The sequence below is a fragment of the Andrena cerasifolii genome, chromosome 12 (genome assembly GCF_050908995.1).
Source record: "Andrena cerasifolii isolate SP2316 chromosome 12, iyAndCera1_principal, whole genome shotgun sequence".
Classification (NCBI taxonomy): Eukaryota; Metazoa; Arthropoda; class Insecta; order Hymenoptera; family Andrenidae; genus Andrena; species Andrena cerasifolii.
This window is the reverse complement of record NC_135129.1, coordinates 11539731-11559797: the sequence shown is the minus strand read 5'-3', so window position 1 is coordinate 11559797 and position 20067 is coordinate 11539731. Positions and strand designations below refer to the sequence as shown.

General features: G+C 44.8%; 1 protein-coding gene across 9 annotated transcripts in view; it reads left to right on the top strand.

Moving 5' to 3' along the window:
* Nucleotides 1-15651, top strand: part of Gluclalpha (glycine receptor alpha 1) — a 40978-nt gene extending 25327 nt beyond the window's left edge. For 3 of the 9 annotated variants that reach the window (XM_076823849.1, XM_076823848.1, XM_076823855.1), the window contains 8 exons: nucleotides 11929-11998; nucleotides 12120-12273; nucleotides 12359-12441; nucleotides 12946-13080; nucleotides 13168-13320; nucleotides 13607-13887; nucleotides 14299-14334; nucleotides 15282-15651. In XM_076823849.1, the coding sequence (XP_076679964.1) occupies nucleotides 11929-11998; nucleotides 12120-12273; nucleotides 12359-12441; nucleotides 12946-13080; nucleotides 13168-13320; nucleotides 13607-13887; nucleotides 14299-14334; nucleotides 15282-15515 (1146 nt within the window). In that variant the 3' untranslated portion in view covers nucleotides 15516-15651. Of the gene's footprint in view, nucleotides 1-250; nucleotides 319-4223; nucleotides 7711-7790; nucleotides 10005-11928; nucleotides 11999-12119; nucleotides 12274-12358; nucleotides 12442-12945; nucleotides 13081-13167; nucleotides 13321-13606; nucleotides 13888-14298; nucleotides 14335-15281 lie in introns of those variants that run through there. The other 6 variants (XM_076823852.1, XM_076823851.1, XM_076823850.1 and 3 more) reach the window with 5 other exon arrangements.
* The last annotated feature ends 4416 nt before the right edge of the window (nucleotides 15652-20067 follow it).

Below are 20067 nucleotides of genomic sequence, written 5' to 3'. Positions count from 1 at the left end.
TCTCTCATAAATCTCTCTCCCTTATCGAGAGAAACAGACATCCCTACCCCTCGAATTCCACGATCCTCGACCAACGTCTATGTACCTCTTCGCTCATTGCTCCCTCCACAAACCGTGTAACAGTTCAAAGTTGAATTGGAAAAAAAAGAATAAAAAAAAAGAAAGAAAAGAAACGAGCACGCAAATCTCGGTGCACGGTGACTGATTTAATTAATCGATTTGTTTTGTTCTGTTCCGGTCGACGTGTTAGATGGCCCGACGAATGTGAAGGTCAACATCTTTTTCCGCTCTATCAGCAAAATAGTTGATTATAAGATGGTGAGTGCAACAAAATAAGTAGACACGAAACAAGGCCTACATAACAATCTGTATTATCCACACGTTGTGTATATCTATTTTAACGTCACGTGTACGTGATGCCGTGAGACTTGCACTTGTCTGTACTTGTATTTGTATTATTTTACGTGTGTGCATATGTATACACGTGCGGGGCAAGGGGACCGTCAGGCCCCTCGCCCTGCACGCTAATAAATATATACGGTTGGCCCGTACGCCGCGCTGGAACCAGTGGATGTCTGCTAAATGATCCGGTCGCACTTCGTTCATTTTTTTCTCGATGTCGTTGACTGTCATGTTACTATGTATAATTCTCTACGTGGTCGGCGTGTGTTCTCTCTGTTATGTTACTTGACTGTTCGAACGTTCGATGGACTGTGCGTTGCAACCACTTCTGCGCCTTGTTCGGCACTGTGAACTGGGGGAACATTGGCAGTTACTTAATTAGAGAAGAAAAAGGGCAAAAATTTTATGCACTTTCACACTTGTAGTGCAATCACAAATGATGCGATGTTGTGATAGGATAACTTAAGCAAATTAAAATATATATATATAAAAGAGAGCGCATTGAACATAAAAAGAAACAAATTTAAGTGTCAATGTAAGTTCAGTTTGGTAAAAGCTTTAGCTATTAATGGTATTTATATGACGTGCCATTTTTGCTCCGGGGTAACATTGGCGGCTAATTAACATGTATTAAAGAACGAAAAAGATAAGAAATTCATGCATTTTGACACTTGTGGTACAATCACAAAAGATGCAATGGTATGATAAGGTACTTAAAGCAAATGTGAAAGTGTTAATTTTTGTATTATGTAGCAAAATGTCCCAAAACTATGCCAATGTTCCCCCAGTTTACGGTACATCTTTCGCCTAGAGAATTGGACATTCAAGGGGCGCGACGGATAATCGAACGGTGCAAAAAACTCGACCCGCGGATGCTTTCTTATTCGAGCATTACTCTTTTCTATTACTTTCTAGTATCTTGATCGCGCGCGCGCGAGCGATCGTGTCACCGCTCCCACACCATTTCTTTCTTCTTCCCGTTTTTTTTTTTCAACCACACCTTTGCCTGTCAAGATAATATTTGCCGAGAAGGAAGTGCAATTTAAATGTCCAGCGACGCTCGGTTGTCTATTCTGAAAGCTATTTCGATTTTTTTTTCGCGCGGGGTGCGCTTTGCATCGTCATCTCGAATAAACAGGCGAAACCTTGATCGATAGTCTACGATTTACAGAGACGGATTTGTGATTAAGCGAAAGAAATTGGGAAATGTTTAAACACAGAGGCTTCAGATAACTCTAAAAACAATTCACTTCTTTTTCATACAACGAATCAGCAATAACTCATATGCGAGTTGCCACATTGAATTAATTTCGAAATTGTCTCGACCCTTTTAAATTAAAATATTTGATGACATTTCTTGGAAAGGGCGGCAAACACTTGTTAGCCTAGGGGCGTTAAACGTCAAAATCCGCCTCTGACGATTTGATACTTCGATCAGTGTATTTTGTTAGTGACGCATTAGAGCTTTGCGGGGCGCGATGTTCAATCGTATCCCGCAAAATTCTGAGCGAATTGAAGACACTGGAGTGGCATTTGAAAGCTCGTTGGTCAGTGCGGTACTTCGTGATTGGATTTTCTCTGAAATCGTGTGTACATTTTCCTCGGCCAATTTTTGGTAAGCCTAGTAACGAGATTTATTCGGGATGGTAGCGGTAAGTGGACGAAGGATCTCTGAAATGAAAATGAAAACCACATCCGAATTATCTGCGACGACTATCGTCGACTTTTTGGGACATTGAAATGCATAGAATATTTAGCCTTAGTCAGCTCTTATCAATTTCCCAGTCACAAATCGTAGCTTCGCTTTGGACACCATCCAATTGGCTATATTATCTCGGGAACAAACCCTTACAGCATCCCTCTTACACCTTCCCACCTTACCACCATTATTTTATAGCAATCGATAAAGCTTCCTTCGCACGCGGTTTGTCGAAGTCGAAAGTTGCAGTCCCTTGTTTCTCCTTCCGTGACTGCATTGGAAAATTCCCCGCAATCACGATACATCTGTCGTTCTTCCCACCCGATTCAATTCTCACTCGCCCCGCAATGGCAGGAAACATTCACTGCGCAAGTAACACGCACTACCTTCCATAAAAACTTTCAAGCGATCGTCTTATCCCAGCCCCAGCCGCGATCGTAACGTGCACAGGGTGACCTAACGTGCTCCCATTAGCGATTGTAAAAAGCATTCGACCAACCTGTGTGCACAAATCAACTCTGTTGGAGTAATATACGACTTTCCGTCGCAGTAACGCGAACGGCACACTCGCCCTTCGACGACACGTGTCCCGCAACAGAGATAAGAATCGTTATCAGTTGCATCGAATTTTGCCATTGTTCGTCGCGTGCCTTTCTGCGTTTGCAAATTGCTCTCGCCTCGATCGAGTCGCGAGTGTTTCTGGGACAAGTTGAAATTACTCCAATGGGGTCTCGCCCTCGGATTGCAGGGTTGCTTCGCGGGCCTGAGCCAGCTAGCGATTTCCACGAACCTCTGTGCCACCCTAAATCCTTCGATTCTTATCTCACAACTTGGTTAGATCCCTCCGCGAGTATATGTCCCCGTCGCCTGTCGCTTTCGCACCAAAAAGCCGTGGCATTATCAAAGCCGTTGATATTTGTCAGTTCGAGTGAAATCGCGTCACCTGGCTCCCACCTGAAAAGGTCAAACGACGAGGAGGAAGTGATAACCAATGGCCCCGCGATACCCATCAAGTGCCCCCATTTTTAATCAGCCGTTTAATTACCGACACGTTTGCTATTGGACACTTTGCGACGACGAGCCAGCTAGGAATAGAAGTCAGTTCAGACAACGATTGTCTTTAATTGTAATAGGATTAACGCGGGAATTACGAACCGCGGGGCCTGAACTTTCGACTTTCGACGCCGTTGCAAAGCCTGGATAAAATCGCGCGTCTTTAACGAGGCAACGACTCAAAGTCTCCCCCTTCGATTTCCGTTTGCTTTGGTGGCACGATGGCACACGAGTTTCCAGTGCTGTGCGTAAAATATTCAGCGTAGACGTTCGACGATTTTCAACTTACAAGTAGTTAAAGACGTGGATTAACGAGGATTACAATCGTTAAGAATTCAAGGGAAAGGGGGAATGAAATTAACCCTCCGTGGTCATTTTGCACTCCATTTTCGTATTTTTGAACATTTTAACTTCTAAGTGATACATGTACATACGATTATCTACTTTTTAATTTTTTTTTCACAATAAATCCCCTTTGGAAGTCGCGAAGGCGCGGCATTTGAACTCGACAATTGCTCTTGGAGTGCGATACACCCTGCGTGACCACGAAGGTTTAATAAAATTGCAAGAAAAAGGGTTACTCTTTTATTTCTTTCCATAGTATCTTCTCCCATAATTTTCCTTCCCAAAATACAATCAATATCCCCATAACATATTCTACTTATTCCACTACATTGATTCGCCCAGTGACCCACTCAGGATTTAATATCGAGGGTGGCCGAGTTCAACGGGGAAAAATATTTTTAATGCGAATTCAATAAAACGCATTGGGTCGTTATAAAACTTTATTTAAAGAATAAGATCCAGATTTCTTTTCTTCTGACAAAAGCCTCTTCTTTAGGGGGTCCCTTAGCACTCTCCACTATACGCGCCACTGGATTCACCGCCCGAAGCATATACTCACCCCTGTAAATCATTCTTCACATTTTCAAGACACAGTAACATAATACTTCTAAAATGATCGAGCGTCTGCGCTTAGTGTCCGGCAGGTACCAACTCGTGTCCCAACGTCTCCAGGAGCGGCTGGGAATCTTAAGGGAATGCCTCGTCAGCTCGTAAAATCGCTCCCCCGTCGGCACAGCATCGCAAACACGCGTCTAAGGGTGGCGATAATAAAATCGACCTCGTCGCGCGTTCAAGACGCACCCTCCACCGGCGATGTTTCTTTCTTCTCCCCCAAGCGTGATTCGATCCTCAGCCCTCGCTTTTCTCCGATGTGGCAGCGCATGATGGAACAGTGAATTCTCGCGTGACGCAGCTCTCCAACGGCGCACCAGCTGCCGTCGGAACATCTCAGACGGCAGAGAATTATTGTTACTCGGATATACGAGGGGTGCTTCAAAGTGGTCGATAAAAAGAGCGCGAGCTCCTTGTATCGAAACAGAGAGGAACAGATCCTCGGGACACGTTCGCCTTTCGAGCTACGATCAAAGGAACCAGTTTATCTGCGAGCATAGATTTTACCATTGGTAGTCGACCGAATAGAATGGTAATTATTTTAAAAATCTTTCACCCAACCTCAGCTATCTGCGTGGTTATGTAATAATATACAAGATAGTTCGTGATAAAGATCGCGTTCCGAGTGTTTACGACTTCAAACACCTTTCAGAGGCTCCAGGAAGCTTCGCAGCTGAAAGAGGTTCTTAAAAAAAAATAAAACAAATGAGTAAATTGAAAGTGCTGCTTGCCATGCAAATTCTGACTTTTTTTATAAACTCAGTTGACTCTCCTCTGACTTGGAGGAGGTCTGTAGTCGAGAGCACTTAAGCAATAACCGAAACGCGGTATTTATTACTAAATGTCCTATGAACTAACCACTTCATGGCCTCCGCGATCACTTACTTCCATTCCCCTTTAATTCTTACTCGTCGAACAATATTTGCTCGTACCTTTGGTCACAGCTCGAGCAGAGAACCTTCCCATCTCTCCTGTTCCGATCCGTCGAATACATCAGCGATTTTCAGCCGGTGTGCCGCGAGAGGTCCACAGGTGTATCCGAGAGCTTTTTAATACAAGTTAATTAATAATGGAATTAAATAACCATCGTGTACCAACGACAAAGAAACTTCGCGTGCGAGGTACCTTCGAGGTATCCAGGGACCTTCATAAATATTAATATATTTTTTGGCGTGCCTCAGAATTTTTAATAAAGGCTGAAAATCGCTGGAGTGCATCCTCGGGATTTCATTCAGCCTTTCTGAAACGCCCTGTGCGGACCGTGCATATTTGTCTTTTTTTTCTAAGGCTGCATGTTACATATGTATTGTATACCTACCCCAGTGAACCCTATCCTGCTCATCTCGCCGTCTCTTCGTCCACGTCATCTGCTCTACCTGCCTTTCACCTGCCTATCTGTCTGTCTGTCTCTTTCTCGCTGTTGTTCATTTGTCATTGGAGCGCATTTACACGCGGGGAGCGACGCTCTCGCGAAGACAGAGCCGAGTCTCATTGAACCGGTTCACGCACGACTCTGCCACGAGAATTCTCCAGGAACAAAGGGACACCGGCCCTTGGAATAAGCTCGTTCGGATCTCAACGGTTCTCGGCGAACAAGTCGCACCAGGACTCGCGGTCGTGGCACTTCCGGGGCTCGTGGCAGTACAACGAGCGCGTTTGATTCCTCGGGCATTCTTAAGGCGAATTCACGCGGTCCACTTTGGTCGAACAATGAGGTCGACTCGAGAAAATTCAAAGCGAAGCGAGCGGTGTAAATTACCATTCGATCGAAGTGTTCCAGCGTATTGAACATTGAAAGAAGTTGTCAGAGTTTCTGGGTTCATTCAATGAGCTTGCCCGTTCAAGATGATTCGTTCGAACTGAAAGGTTTTGCGTCGGTTGCGTCGATGTAGGGTAAAACAGCCGAATATGACGACCTCTCCTAATACGAGACCCCAGCTTATCTCCGCTACAGAACTCTTGAATGTCATAGCGATGCTATTTCTTTACAAACTAAGAAAAAGAAACAGATTTCACATGCCGATTTTATAAAATAAGAAAGAAAAAAATAAGTTTCAGGACGAAACAAACTGGGTCTCATATTAGGAACACATTTTTTTTTATCTGCGCATTTAAATGACTTTCGTTTTTATTTTATTATGAAGAAACCTAATTTTTGTTATAGTGCTTTCCAGTAGGTTGCTAAAGAATACACATTCTACTTTTAAAACGTGTATCGAATTTTAATGTTATGATGTTCTTAAGAAATAGGTCTCATACGCGACTACTTTGCCCTATCGTTCGTGAACAGAGAGCTTGTTGTTCCGTGGCTGAAAATTGCTTTTAAAGGCAATAAGGATATTACGATCGATTTTATAATGCTGTATAAATGGAGAGAAGAAGAGGCTCCATTATTTCTCAATTTTTCTGCTGCTTTATGTTCAGGTTTATTTTTATCTCCCGATACACTGCCATTAAATATGTTACAATTTGCCTCGACGCTATTTTTAAGTGAACTACTTACTTCAGTCAGTTTCAATTTCATTGTTTCAATTTCGTTGAATCAATCAAGCGTTGTTCAACCAAAGAAGGCTCTCAAATGAACTCCTTGTGCCACGTATCGGGTATCAATCGTTTCTGATCCATCCCCGTTGTCACGTTAATTCTCATCGTTTAACGACACCCAACTTCCTGGAAAGGAAATTGACAGACAGAACTGTCAGTCGTAGATCCACCGTTGACACGATGCTGGTCCTTTTCATTGAACAAGTCGTCAACGTATTAATCCAAATTTAATTGAGTCTTATCAATTATTTCACTGTGCACATCGATTTCTATCAACCATCAAACTGTGAATTTCATTCGAGTTTTAATACGAATGGTACAAAACAATCATCCCCATGGGGTTCCCTATCAGCGAAAACAAGAATCTTTACCTCCGCGAGGGGGAAATATATGTCAGAATGATGGATTATTAGAATAAGTGGTGTAAGTTGTCGTTCCACTGAGAGGAACAGTCCGAACGAGCTCATTACTCGGTCCAATAAGATACGGATCGTCCACCATTGATATCGTTCCCTTGGAGAAGGCTCCCCTTGGAGCCTGCGCAGAAAAGCAGCTGTAGGAAACGCAATTCTTAGCTTTCATTCACCAATCAATCCCTTCGGCACACTTCACGCGATCCCAAGAGTCCCAAGCCTCGCGGACACCTCTGCGTTAGGGAATTGTAGTAGGGTCTGACAAACCACCGACTTGCACTACTTAAGAAATCAGAGCCTCGAATCAAGAGCCCCTGGCAGACATGATACGGCAATTTTCGAGACACAAGTTCCCTTAACGAATCAACCGAGGTATTTTCCTTCGACTTTCGCGACACTCGCGCGATTCTCTGTGTTTTCTTTTTTTATACACCGTGAGATAAAAATGAACGAAAACGGAAGGTCGGTGCGGCGTGGTGCGAGTAGAATCGTTCCCGGTGAAAGATATACGAAGGGAAATTATGCAGATGCGCTTAGCTCGTCGTTGGAGGCTTGACTGTAATTATGTACACCGAGAAAAATCACTTTTTCCATGCAGGAACGTTTCGCACGGTTTTCCTCGCCGTTTGAAAGGACGACATGGTACGTACCCGTTTCAGTGGGACGATCTTGTCCCTTTACTGTTTCATATCGTTTCGTTCTTACCTTCGTTTTAGTTCTCTGTCACGCATACACGCACACTCATTCACCTCCGAGCAGGGCCATTGCTCAGGGTGGCAAAGATTTGCTGAATTGGTAATTTATGAATATTAAATCTTTTTACAAAACAACATGCTTTTGTTATTCGACAAATACCTACAAAAAATTTCACTCACTGTCAAAAATCTTTCACTGATATTTTAAAGTAATTATTCACAATTAGATATAAAGGGTGGCAAAAATTCTTTCTGCCGAGAGTGACGGAAGAGCTAGGTAGGACCCTGCCTCCGAACGGATGCGAGAAACGTCTTCCAGCCTATGATAGCGAGTCCGCAATAAAGGGTGGCGCGAACGGCGCAATACCCGGCACGCCGCGTCGCGAGATCGTTTGATTCTCATTTGAGCTGGGATTTTCCATGTGGAGTCAGTGAAGCGATCCGCCTGGCCCACCGTTCGCGCGCGATTAAAGTAATTGCTTGGCCAGCTTCGGAATATCGGACCAACATGCGTAATAAAATTTCTTAACCGCTGCGCCTATCAGCCGTACTCCAAAGCCTCGGGGATGATAAAGCGCAATGCTTTACATACGTTCAGGCACTCGTCTATCGTTAAACAGTTGAGATAAAGTGGGATCGTTAAGCTTGAAGATTGAAAGGGCGATAAGATACGAGACCTCGAGTGGACCCAACGAGATCACTTTTGTCTGTAACTAAGGGCGCGATCTTTAGGGGTCGGAGTTTGATTATTAGCTGACTTGTGCCACTTGTGTGTAATGTATTCATGAAAGTGAAAGTGAATGAGCCAAATGGGAATTAATAGGCGCCACTTCCGCCGTGCCAAATCGATCGGGTGTAGCATTGAATAATTAAGCGCAGTCTATGAGCTCGATGTTAAGGAGCTTCTATTGTCGCTTGTTCGCGCCTGGTACACGATAGAGGCCGCTGTGGTAGTTTCTAGTGGAGAGGAATTAGATAATAAGAAAAGTGGAATGAGGTAATAAGGGATTCTACTGATACGAGGACGATAATAGTAGCTGAAACAGAAAACAGGCGGAGAAGAGTAGAGTGTTCTCTTTCTAGAATATCGAGGATTTGTTATTAAATTCGAACAGTTTCGAAGAATTCCTAAGGACGCTCGGCTATCGCTTATCAAACTTCCCTGCTCTTTTCAATTACTGGTGATCGACTCGAAGCGAAGCAGGATCAAATATCCATCTATCTTTTGCAAACAGGGAATTAAAGGAACACGCGTTAGGAGAATAGCAGGAGTTCCAGCAGTGAAGAGTAAGGGGAAAAACGAGGGATGTGCATTTTTCGTGACCTTGCGATTTACAGCAGATTTTGTTTGTGACAACTGGGACTACAGAAGTGTCGAATCGCAAAGGGTTATAAAGTTCAAATGCTCTCGTAAGAAAACGTCAAAGTTTCGGTATACTTGTTAAAAACAGGTAACGTCCACTCTGCACTGGAACAAAACACTTCATTTTCTCGATAAAGCTGTTTTGTGACATTCCCTGTGTTTCCCCTTACCCTTCAAGTGACGACGACCCTCGGTGTCTCGTTAGCAATCCTCAACGTTTCTTAGCCACTTTTCACCCCGAAACTACTGTGTCTTATGGAGCACCCTGTATAATAAGACACGCTTTCTTCCGCAAGATATTTCCACCACGCAGAATTATCGTGGGCTTTGCAAACATCTTATCCTCTGTACCTGTTTATTCTGCGATTCCGCGTCCCCTGATTGAAAGGGGCCGTTTAACGGCGCAACGGAACGATGGAAAAGCAAGAGCAGTTGCGCGACGAATGCTACGAGTGTCACTGCGAAAGTAAGAGAACAAAGAACCCGGGAGGTCCTCGCGGATCTCTCCTCTGCGACGTGTTGCTGAATTTTCAGAAACTCATGCGGGGCAAGTCGTAAGTCTTTGCAGCCAGGAGCTGGTCGGCAAAGGCGCAATAAATAGTCCAATATAGCATGCGAAAAACAAAAAGCGAGCAAAGTACAACGAAAGCAGTGCAAAAAGAATGAGCGAACGAAGTCGAGGTAAAAGGATCTCCTAGATTCCGACTTTCTCGGTTAAACTTGTCGAAGCTGTACCCTGCCACGGAATTAAGGACGAGCCGTCAGGGAGAAAAGCGAAAGAAAGAATGCGAAGTGTGGAAGCACTTGTCTTTAACCCCCTCTCGAATAGAAACGAAACAGGACGCCGTGGACGATTCCAGCTTCGGGAAAATGAAACCGTGAGCCAACATGCATGCTACATACGTTACATAAATATGTATATATATATAGTTGTGTCTACCGCTGTGTACATATACATATATACATATATATATATATATATCTTGCATTAGTTTTCACCAATAGTTAGATCTGAGCGTAGTTAGAGCTTCGATGTTGCTTCTTGCATGACTCTTACATTGCCTCTCGCAGTGTACACAGACCGTGTATATGCATATACCACGTGTATGCATATACCGAACACCGTTCTTCAATTCCCAGAGCGTTCTTTGCAACAAGACTTTTCATTCCAGCAAGATACCAGCGCCGACCTTGATTCTTTAACGCTCCCTGGTGAAAAAAAATTAAACGCGACCTTTCGCCCGGCAAGTGCTCTTTACCTCGAAATAGCCTCGGGAAAGCGTTCCCCCACGGTTAATCTTTTTTTCGCCCGATCTTGGCGGGGCTCTTAATCTTCCAGCAGAAAGGGAAGAATGGAAAGACTTCGTAATATGCCTGCCCAGCTCTCTGTCTCTCCCCCTTCGCTGGAAACGTCGGCGTCGGAGGAAGTGTGCCCGGTTGAAGTAGCACTCATTTCCCTGCGAATCCCTTTAATAGCGCACTTGCGGTAATACGCGCGGGAGAAGTTCAGCGTGATCGATTAATTCGGCTGCTTCCGTCGAAGCCCACGGGTACCTCGAAGAGCGTTAAAGGGTCTGGGTTAGGTATCTTATCGCACTCAGAAAGCTACCACCATGATAAGACGCGTCGGGGTGAAATAGGTAGGATACTCGGGGCATCGTTGCAGAATCGCCAAAGTACCTGATGGAGTATTTTTAGCTCTCGTAGGAAATATTCATTCCGTTTCAATTGTTCCCATATTCCCTTTTGGTTGTGCCTTTTGTTCTTTGCGGCCTATTCTCGTCGATTCTGCGCGCCACTCCAGATTTCTGTTTATTTTAACAGCTAATTATTCTCGAACGTTTCTCCATCGATACCAAGGTAGTGGGGTGTAATAATGTTACTGACCCTCTTCGCGTTTTCCAAGCTTATTACACTCATTTTAGTCGTGCTCTTTTCTGGGAAGACTTTATCACGATTGTGGGCATTTTTAATCTATGGAGATTGTAAATATTGAATAGTGTAGGGGTTATTAAGGCAAAGATAAAATAAGACACGTTCAGAGGAAATGATATTGTAGTTCAAGTTTATTGACTAAGATACAGTTTCGCAAAAATATAATAATTACATGGAACGTGTTCTTCAATGATAGTAGTGCATTTGAGAACGTTAATTGGGTCAGTAATGCAGCACTTAACTAACCGCAATTACTGAAAGAATAAGTTTTATAATATTCCTTTCTCTCCTCCGATTACGAAAATAATAAGCAACCCACGTATGTATTTATTCTTTCGAAAATATTACTATATAAACACCTAGAGCAGCTCTACGAACTTCCTCGGTTTTATTGACCCACTCGTTTCTTCTACTTCTTCTACAACACGTAATTTCTTTCTCATCAATCTTAAGTTCCACCTTAAATGATTTACGTAGATTGTTTTCACAATTAGAAAGGACTAGGGGAGCTTCAAATCCGACGTAAGAAACGAAACCAAAGTTTCTTCAACTAAAACTCTGTATTAGCCAAAGTAGTTCCTTTTTAAATATATTACCATGTTTTACCAGAGTGAATTATTAATCCTTTAAAAGAGCTTATAATCTTGGTTGAATTTTTTAATGGTTCATGCCCATTTTCTAACGCCCGACTCGATACTCCCCGCAACCACCATCTTTTTTACTGTATCGATTCACAAATGGACAAACCCCCATATTTTCCATTCACCACCATAGAAGTCCCAACCATTTCAAGCATAAAATTATCTGCTATCTAACGTAGGTGTAAATACCCTTAACTGAATGGTTTCCTTCTCTTTTCGCCTGCAGGAATATTCTGTACAGTTAACATTCCGGGAACAATGGCTGGATGAACGACTAAAATTCGATGATTTCGGAGGTAATTACGGATTGCGAAATTCCCGCATGACTTCCGGTTTCCCGGCGAGGCTCGCGACACCCCTCTCCCCCTTGCGTATCGCCCAACTGCTCCCTTAAATTCTTTATGTGTAACGTTACAGGTCGTCTGAAATATTTAACATTAACGGACGCGAGTCGTGTTTGGATGCCAGATCTGTTCTTTTCGAACGAGAAAGAAGGACATTTTCACAATATTATTATGCCCAACGTGTACATTCGTATTTTCCCCAAAGGTTCCGTTCTATACAGTATACGGTAAACTATGAAACTTTAATTTAAAAAAGAAAACTGAGAACGCCCAACTTGCAGAGGAGCTCACACTTTGTTTCTTGCATTGTAGGATATCCCTGACGTTATCATGCCCAATGAATTTAAAATTGTACCCCCTGGATCGGCAGACTTGTTCACTTCGTATGGCAAGTTGTAAGTATCGAATTTGTAATACAAAATATAGCCCCTCTGTGGACATTCTGTACTAAGTATTTGTAACAGGGATATTGTGGACATGGGCGTCCGCAGCGAGGGCAAGGTCCGGGCTTGAGAAAGAATCGTTTATTCTTAAAAACTAGTCTTTATTAAAATTATACTAAAAAGGTTAATATTTTTCAATTTCAATTGTAAATTTTTAATTAAATTGGCCCTACAAAATGAGTTTGAAAAAAGTCTGCGGACGCCTTTGATTTTAATATATAAAGCAGAAAGTGTTTGTGTGTTTGTCTGTCGCCTAAAAACTTTCGAACGGTAAACTCTGGGGTCACCAAATGTGTCCCAGCTCATTATGCCTCCCTAATCCAGATGAATGTGACTATTTTGACAGAAAAGCATTTTTTTATAAAATCAGAATCTAAATTTCGGGCGAAGCCGAGTAGTAAAGCTAGTAGTACGTACAAGAAGATAGGTAATTTAAACGTGACCGACTGCTTCCAGATGGCTGGACGACCGACGACTTGGTTTTCCTGTGGAAGGAAGGGGATCCTGTCCAAGTTGTTAAAAATTTACACCTACCTCGGTTCACATTGGAGAAGTTTCTTACCGATTATTGTAATAGCAAAACTAACACTGGTTTGTAAATCCATTCACTATAGTACAGCGACTATACGCTGACGGCTCCGAAGCGACCAGCAATGATGAGATCTGATCGGCTTGCAGGAGAGTACAGCTGCCTTAAGGTGGACTTGCTGTTCAAGAGAGAGTTCAGTTACTATCTCATACAAATTTACATCCCCTGCTGCATGCTTGTCATTGTGTCCTGGGTGTCGTTCTGGCTTGATCAGAGTGCCGTGCCAGCTCGAGTGTCATTAGGTAATGCAAGGAACAATTGGTGATTGTACAGGCTGTTAAAAAGGTGATGGTCGCTGCTTTCAGGGGTAAACGCGGTGAAGAAAATTTGCTGCAAAATTCTTCTGATTCGAGTCTTTTTTACAAATCTCCATCGATCCAGAGTTGTAGATTCACCCCTGAAAGCAGTGAAAAACCACCGTTCTTTCAACACCCTGTACGCGCAGGATCGTCGCGCGGCGGCGAGGACTCGCGGATCCCAGCGGGACTTTTAATCGACGTGTACACGCGCGCATGTTTCTGAAACCAGGTGTGACTACCCTACTGACGATGGCCACGCAGACGTCAGGAATAAATGCGTCACTGCCACCAGTCTCTTATACAAAGGCTATCGATATTTGGACGGGCGTATGCTTGACGTTTGTATTCGGCGCGCTCCTCGAGTTCGCCCTAGTGAACTACGCGTCGAGGAGCGACATGCACAGCGACAACATAGAGAAAAAGTATCCACCGTCTGAAACGGAGCAATCATCGGCGATCGACCTGTCCTCCGACCAAGTCGAGCCGGACAACTCGTCCAACTTCGCTATGGTCAGTATCCCACGACAATCACAGCCGCTTAAATGTTCATTATCTCCTGGCAACATTCATCTTTGGTCAGTGATAAAAGCAACGGTTCTTATCAATCGTAACCGTCTTGCACGACGATCGAGACGCTAGTGAGCGATTAAGAGAAGAGAGAAGGAAAAGAAAAAAAAAAGAATAAGAGAAAGAACAAGCGTTTCAGTTTCAAAGCTTATTTTTTCATTTGTTTAGTACCTATCCCATACGTTGTCCGGCGTTCTGCGAACAACGTAATGCGACGTAGGCGTCCGATAGTAAAAGCGAGCGCCCTGCTGCGTACATTGAGATAGTTGCCTGAAATGTATCATTGCAAAATTTTCGAATACCATGACGTTACATTCATTCTATTATTTTACTTTTATTATTGTAAACTGCTAGACCGGATATGATGGACCACTTCAACATTCTCTACAGGTAAATAAACCTTTTAAAGTCTAGTAATTTTATATCTAATCTCATATATTCAGTAATACGTCTTTCGACATTCGATTAACAACGAGCGACACTGTTGAGATTCATCGCGTAGCTTGAACAGTGAACGAAACTCTACCGCGAATGTTACGTTCCTGTTATGTATGCATTCTAAATTCACCTAGGCGTCGAGAGTCATTGGTAATATCCGGAGTGTTCTTCTTTCCCTTTTTTTCGTTACGCCGTTTTGTAAGAGACACGCTCGGGAGCGCGCAATCGCGAGTGACGCGGCTGGCAAGATTTTTTGACAATCTTCTGCAAGAAGTGTAACTGAATAATGTCTTTATTTGTTTAGTAGCCGTCTGAAATGACTAGACACAAAACTGATTAGACATTAAACGGGTATGAGACGAGCCTCTAATGTTCTCGTGGGACTGACATTTTAAAAATTATCGTTGATCAAAGCTGGATGTGCGCGTAGCTAATTTAGGCACTACCAGTATGTCACACTGCATGATTTCTGTATCCGTGAGCGAGTAAATCCGTAGGACGGTGTGCTCCGTTCGAAAGTTGCTCTTAGAATGCTCTCCTAATGTCTACACGCTCCCTCGGAGGAACGCCAGGAATTGGAAAGAGATCGCGGTCGCCATGCATGCCTGTGAACGTTCACCGTTGAATCACCGACAGCGCCCGATATAATTGCACCGCAGTCAGCTTTACATGTTGAATATACCCTGCCTTCGTTTTGCGAAGTCTCGGTCGAGTCTCTCTCCCTCCACCCCACCCGCCGCGATTGTTCTCGTCCCGCTTGCCCCGGAGACTTCGGGCGTCCTCGGACTTTTGTGCCTTAAGAGCCGATCGGGCACGCGAGATCGGCAGAAAGAGGAAGCGTATTGCTCGCCGCTCTCTTTGAACACCGTATCGATCCTTTCTGTCTCGAATATTTCCAGAGACCTCTGGTCCGACAACCGGAGGACACCATGTCGGTGGATAGGATGCAGCACTGCGAATTACATATGCAACCGCGAAAAAAAAACTGCTGCAGGTCGTGGCTGTCCAAGTTCCCGACGAGGTCCAAGCGCATCGACGTCATCTCAAGGATCTTCTTCCCCATCGTATTCGCTGTATTCAATCTCGCGTACTGGTCAACGTACCTGTTTCGGGAGGAGGAGGAGGACGAATAAATGTCGACAAGGAAGCGCTCGGATCGAGGAACGTGGCTCGCGGCCATTCCCACCATTACCACTCCAGACCTCATCGTTCACGTCCTCGTGATCAACAACACTACCATTATAAACATCATCATCACTATCACCAACACAGTAACGTGCAGCAGCAGCCGCAGCACGCCCCGCCGCCCTTGCAGCAGCAACAGCAGCAGGCGCAGCCGCAGCCGTCGCAGCAGTTCCAGCAACACCAGCCGTTACTAGCGCAGCGCCACCATCACTATCAGCGTTACCACGTGCACCACAATCAATCGCGATCAGCGTCCTTCTCATCGTTGCACAACGCTGAAGGTAGCGGCCGGTGCTCGCCGAGGAGCTCGCGGCACTCCTACAGAAGCTCAGCGAGATCGTCGCCATCGCCGTCGCCGTCGCCGTCGCCGTCGCCCACGACGTCTCGCAAATCCCCGTCGCCACCACCGACGGCCGTTCGAACGGCCCCGCCGGAGGATCCTCGCCGCTTTCAACGATTACCGTTCCCACGTACCGAGAGGAGTTGCTGGGACATCGTGCCGTTTAGATGGTTCAGGTGTAAAGCGAAAGGTAGCGCGAAGATTGACTTCGTCTCGCGTATCGCCTTCCCTCTCACGTTCCTTCTGTTCAATCTGGGCTACTGGTCGACTTATCTCTTCCAGGGCCAGGAACACGGCGGTATGAACAAGTAAACATCGCGTTCTAGACTTGACAGAGATATCTGTCAACACCGGCGGGCAACCGTGAATAGTGAGAGAGGAAAGCGTGCGACTGAACGTCAATCCGAGTCGAATCAAACTTCAAGGTCTATCGTTCGCCTCGGACGAGCCGCGCCCCCTGCGCCCGGCAAACCTTTTCTGGGCAAGAGGTGACGCAGGGAGCGCGTGTCGTTCGAATGGCACGCCTGTTTTCCACGCGGACGGGAGACTTTTCAATAATCCGTGCCTGAAGTTCGATCGTCGCCCAAAGACCAAGGAAACCGCAACGAAATAACAACGCTCGGTACGGTAGGAAGTAGTCGATTATAATGTAATAAAAGCGAGAGGGGGATTTGAGAGCGGAGGGAAAGCGAAGGGGGACGGAAATGGGCGAAATGTTCCAACTATTATATGCGAGCGCAACACACTCACGTCACGTACACGCACATCGACACACGTACACACAACACACGCACACACGCCTGTAACATATATCGGAAAGACCGCGTGCCACAGGATGAAAATCAATGTAGTGTGGGCCCTGTATAGCCACGGCCTGTTAACGAACTACGAACAAGCGAATAAATTTATAAATAATATAACTTAATATAATTGACAAGTAAATCGTTAATACAACAATGATTCCTGCGTATAAAATCCTCAGTCTACGGGATAGCAAGTCGATGTTAATGCACTCCCCGATTACGAACGTTAACATTGACTTGAGGTGGGAAAAAAATACAAAAAAAAACATAATAAATAAACGTAAAAAAAGAAGTCTAAAGGATACCGTAAGTGACGAGGGGATGATTAGCCGATATTAACGGTCGCATTGTCACAGGAAGGTACATGTAGATATTAATTAACGATCGAGCGGTAGTTAACACACGAGCCAAGAAACTCTCATGTTACTCTCCCTTGGACTCTTTCGAGGCCCCGCGACGTGGGGACCTCTCGTATTGCTCATTGACCAGTCGAGACTGAGGATATTGTTCAATGTGAAATATATAGGTCGAAAGACAAAAAAAATGAAAAAAACGGGGAAGCGAGAGGAAAGTGAACGAGAGTGAACCGGGGTCGAGAACGGTTCACTGGAACGGGGCGCAGAGAGCTTTATACCCCTACAGGGCGAGTGTACGACACGTGTTTTGTCGATGCCCTTGGGAACGGGTGGGGAAAAAAGAACACAAAAAAATCGAAAAAAAAAGAAAGAGAGAGAGCGAGAAAGAGAGAGAGAGAGAGAGAGAGAGAGAGAGAGCGCGTTTCAACTAATAAGAGGAAACAGAGGAATACGAGGAGGGATATGAAACGATTTTAGTTTCTCCATGCGTGCTTCGTTTGGTTGCCATTGGTATCGGTTGTCGACCCGCTAAATCGATTCATCGGAGCGAAATTTCACAAGACGGGCGGGCCCCGCGTCTTTTACAAAATACCCAACGAGGGACCCCCGGCCGCTCGTTGATTATACGCGAGCGGGGCCCGCGTGGCGTAAATAGATTCCATTCGACGAAGGATTCATTCGAACGAGTTATCGAACGCGTCCTTCCGCGTTCTCCGTTTTCTCATCTTTCGTTGTTGCGTCGCCGCCGATTCGTCGCCCAGCTCGACGCCTCCGATCGTATACTTAACTGTAACGGACCTCGACCGACAGGGGCGATGTACGCGAGGGTGCTCGGAGCGAGACGACGGCTGAAACGGGAAGTGGCGCAGCCGTTCGGCGCTATCACCTTTTTACCGCTGTATACGCACGCCGTTGATTTTGCTCATTCACAAGATTCGTTCGTGTAGCGCGCAAGTGTCGGATCAGTATAACGTCCTGCTCAATAACGACTGACATAATGAAAACCAATTATGCTGATTAATTGTATATACGTATTCTTATCGCGACTAACGAGGTAACGCGCTGAATGAATCCCCCGTGTTTTAAACCGAAGCCGTTCGATTTTATCGGAGACCCGTGCGACGTAAACCCCGCACAATATAAAGTAAATATTGTAACCCAATCCCCCCCCCCCTCCCCCGATTGTAACGTGTATCAATATTGCCGTTGTCGCGCGGAGGGTGGCCGGCGACCACCGGCCACCGTGTAGAAACGGGACGGACGCCGACGCGTTTTAAACTTGTACCATCGTGTTGCCATCTAGAATGCTCGATGAGGATGCCGGACGAGTCGATCACAAACGATACGATTAAATTGTAAATCACCAACGATCCGTGTCACGTTCGTTCTTCGTAATTCGAATCAGGCAATCACGTTCATGTTTTATATATATTATATCGGTATGGTATGTACCGTACTTGAGTCGGATCGCCCGAGGCGTGTTTCGGCGCGAAGGTTATTTGCATCTTCGTTGATTTCTTAAGAAAACAGTAAGCGATGTGAGACAAGGAACAGTGGTATAAGTATAATTGTATTATTAACGTCTTAGCTAGGGGTGGGTTGGAACCTAATTTTTAAATTCTCGAAACTTTCGAAACTTGAAATGCTCGTTCTGTTTTGTAAGTGGAATATTCTTATTCTTATTATTATTATTAAAATCTTGCTTTAATAACTGAAGTGAACAAAATTTTTGCATATATCTCTATTGCCCATAATTGAAGAAAATAATAATTCTCGAGACACGCTGCGAAAGATTCTTTATTAATTGATCTTATACTTTTTCTTATCTAGCTTTCGAGAGTTTCGAATCACCAGGAAAGTGCAAAGTTTCGACTTCTCGAAACTTTCTTGGCTTTTGGGGCTTCGAGAAACCCATCCCTAATCTTAACGATTGGCATTAATCGTAAATTCTCTTAGTTTCTATTCGAGAAGCCCATAATTAACTGAATAACTGATTCGTTTAAAAAAAAAAAGAATTTCGCATAGTTAAGTCTGCCAAGCGAACATCTTCCAATGAAAGGATGCCTGGCGCGATCCCACCCTCAGACCGTTATCATCCTTCGAAATCTAGCCGAGGAGAAAGAATTAATGAATCGAAAGTAATGCCTGCGTTCGTTCGATTCGGGACTTTGGTAACGCGAGCGATCATTTATGGAGCGTACGTATTACTTTCCACGATATTACCGAGAGAAAACGGAATGGCGATTTTGAAGTATAGAATAACAGCCAGCGATGCGGGAGATTTCTTTTAGCTGCGGCTGTCAATAGCTGCCGACAGGGGAGAGCGTAAGGATCAGCGTTATCGAAGCGATCGTAGCTTTAGCGACTAGGGAGATCGTGCGAATGATTTTAAGTTCAGCGAACAGTTCGATAGGAACCACCGGGCGACAGGAATTCATTTGCCGAGCAGCTATTGGCGGCGGGTTCGCGGCAGCGCGCCGACCCACCCCCGCGAAGCAATTCCTCTTAAATCGCGGCAAACAATCCGGCGGAAACGATCGATCGAATTTTCAACGATGACTCGACAACGTTATGTTCTCATTTCGTTACAGCCAGATCTGGGTACTAGGAGTATTTTTCTTTCAAATAGCGCACGGTACTTGGGTCTGGGTGTGCTCGTATTTTAAAAGCCAAAAAAGGAATCGGTTACTCCTATTTTCACGGTAACAGAGAATGAAACAGCGAACCCGACGCGCGCGGCGCGGAACGTCGCCTCGGTCGCGAGGGGCCAGACTTGGAGATTTTAATTGCGATTTACCGGTCTCGATTGGACGTTTTACCCAGGTCTGGTTACAGCACTGTTGCTGAGGTCAAATTAAATAGCGAGTGGATCGAAGCACCGAAACAGGGTGGAAATTTAGGAACGAAGCGGGAGCTTGCTAAATAGAACGAATTATTTTGCGGGCTCCGGAGGCGGGAGCCATGGGATTTTGTTTGTCAAGTGTCCAGTGCTAATTGGCAA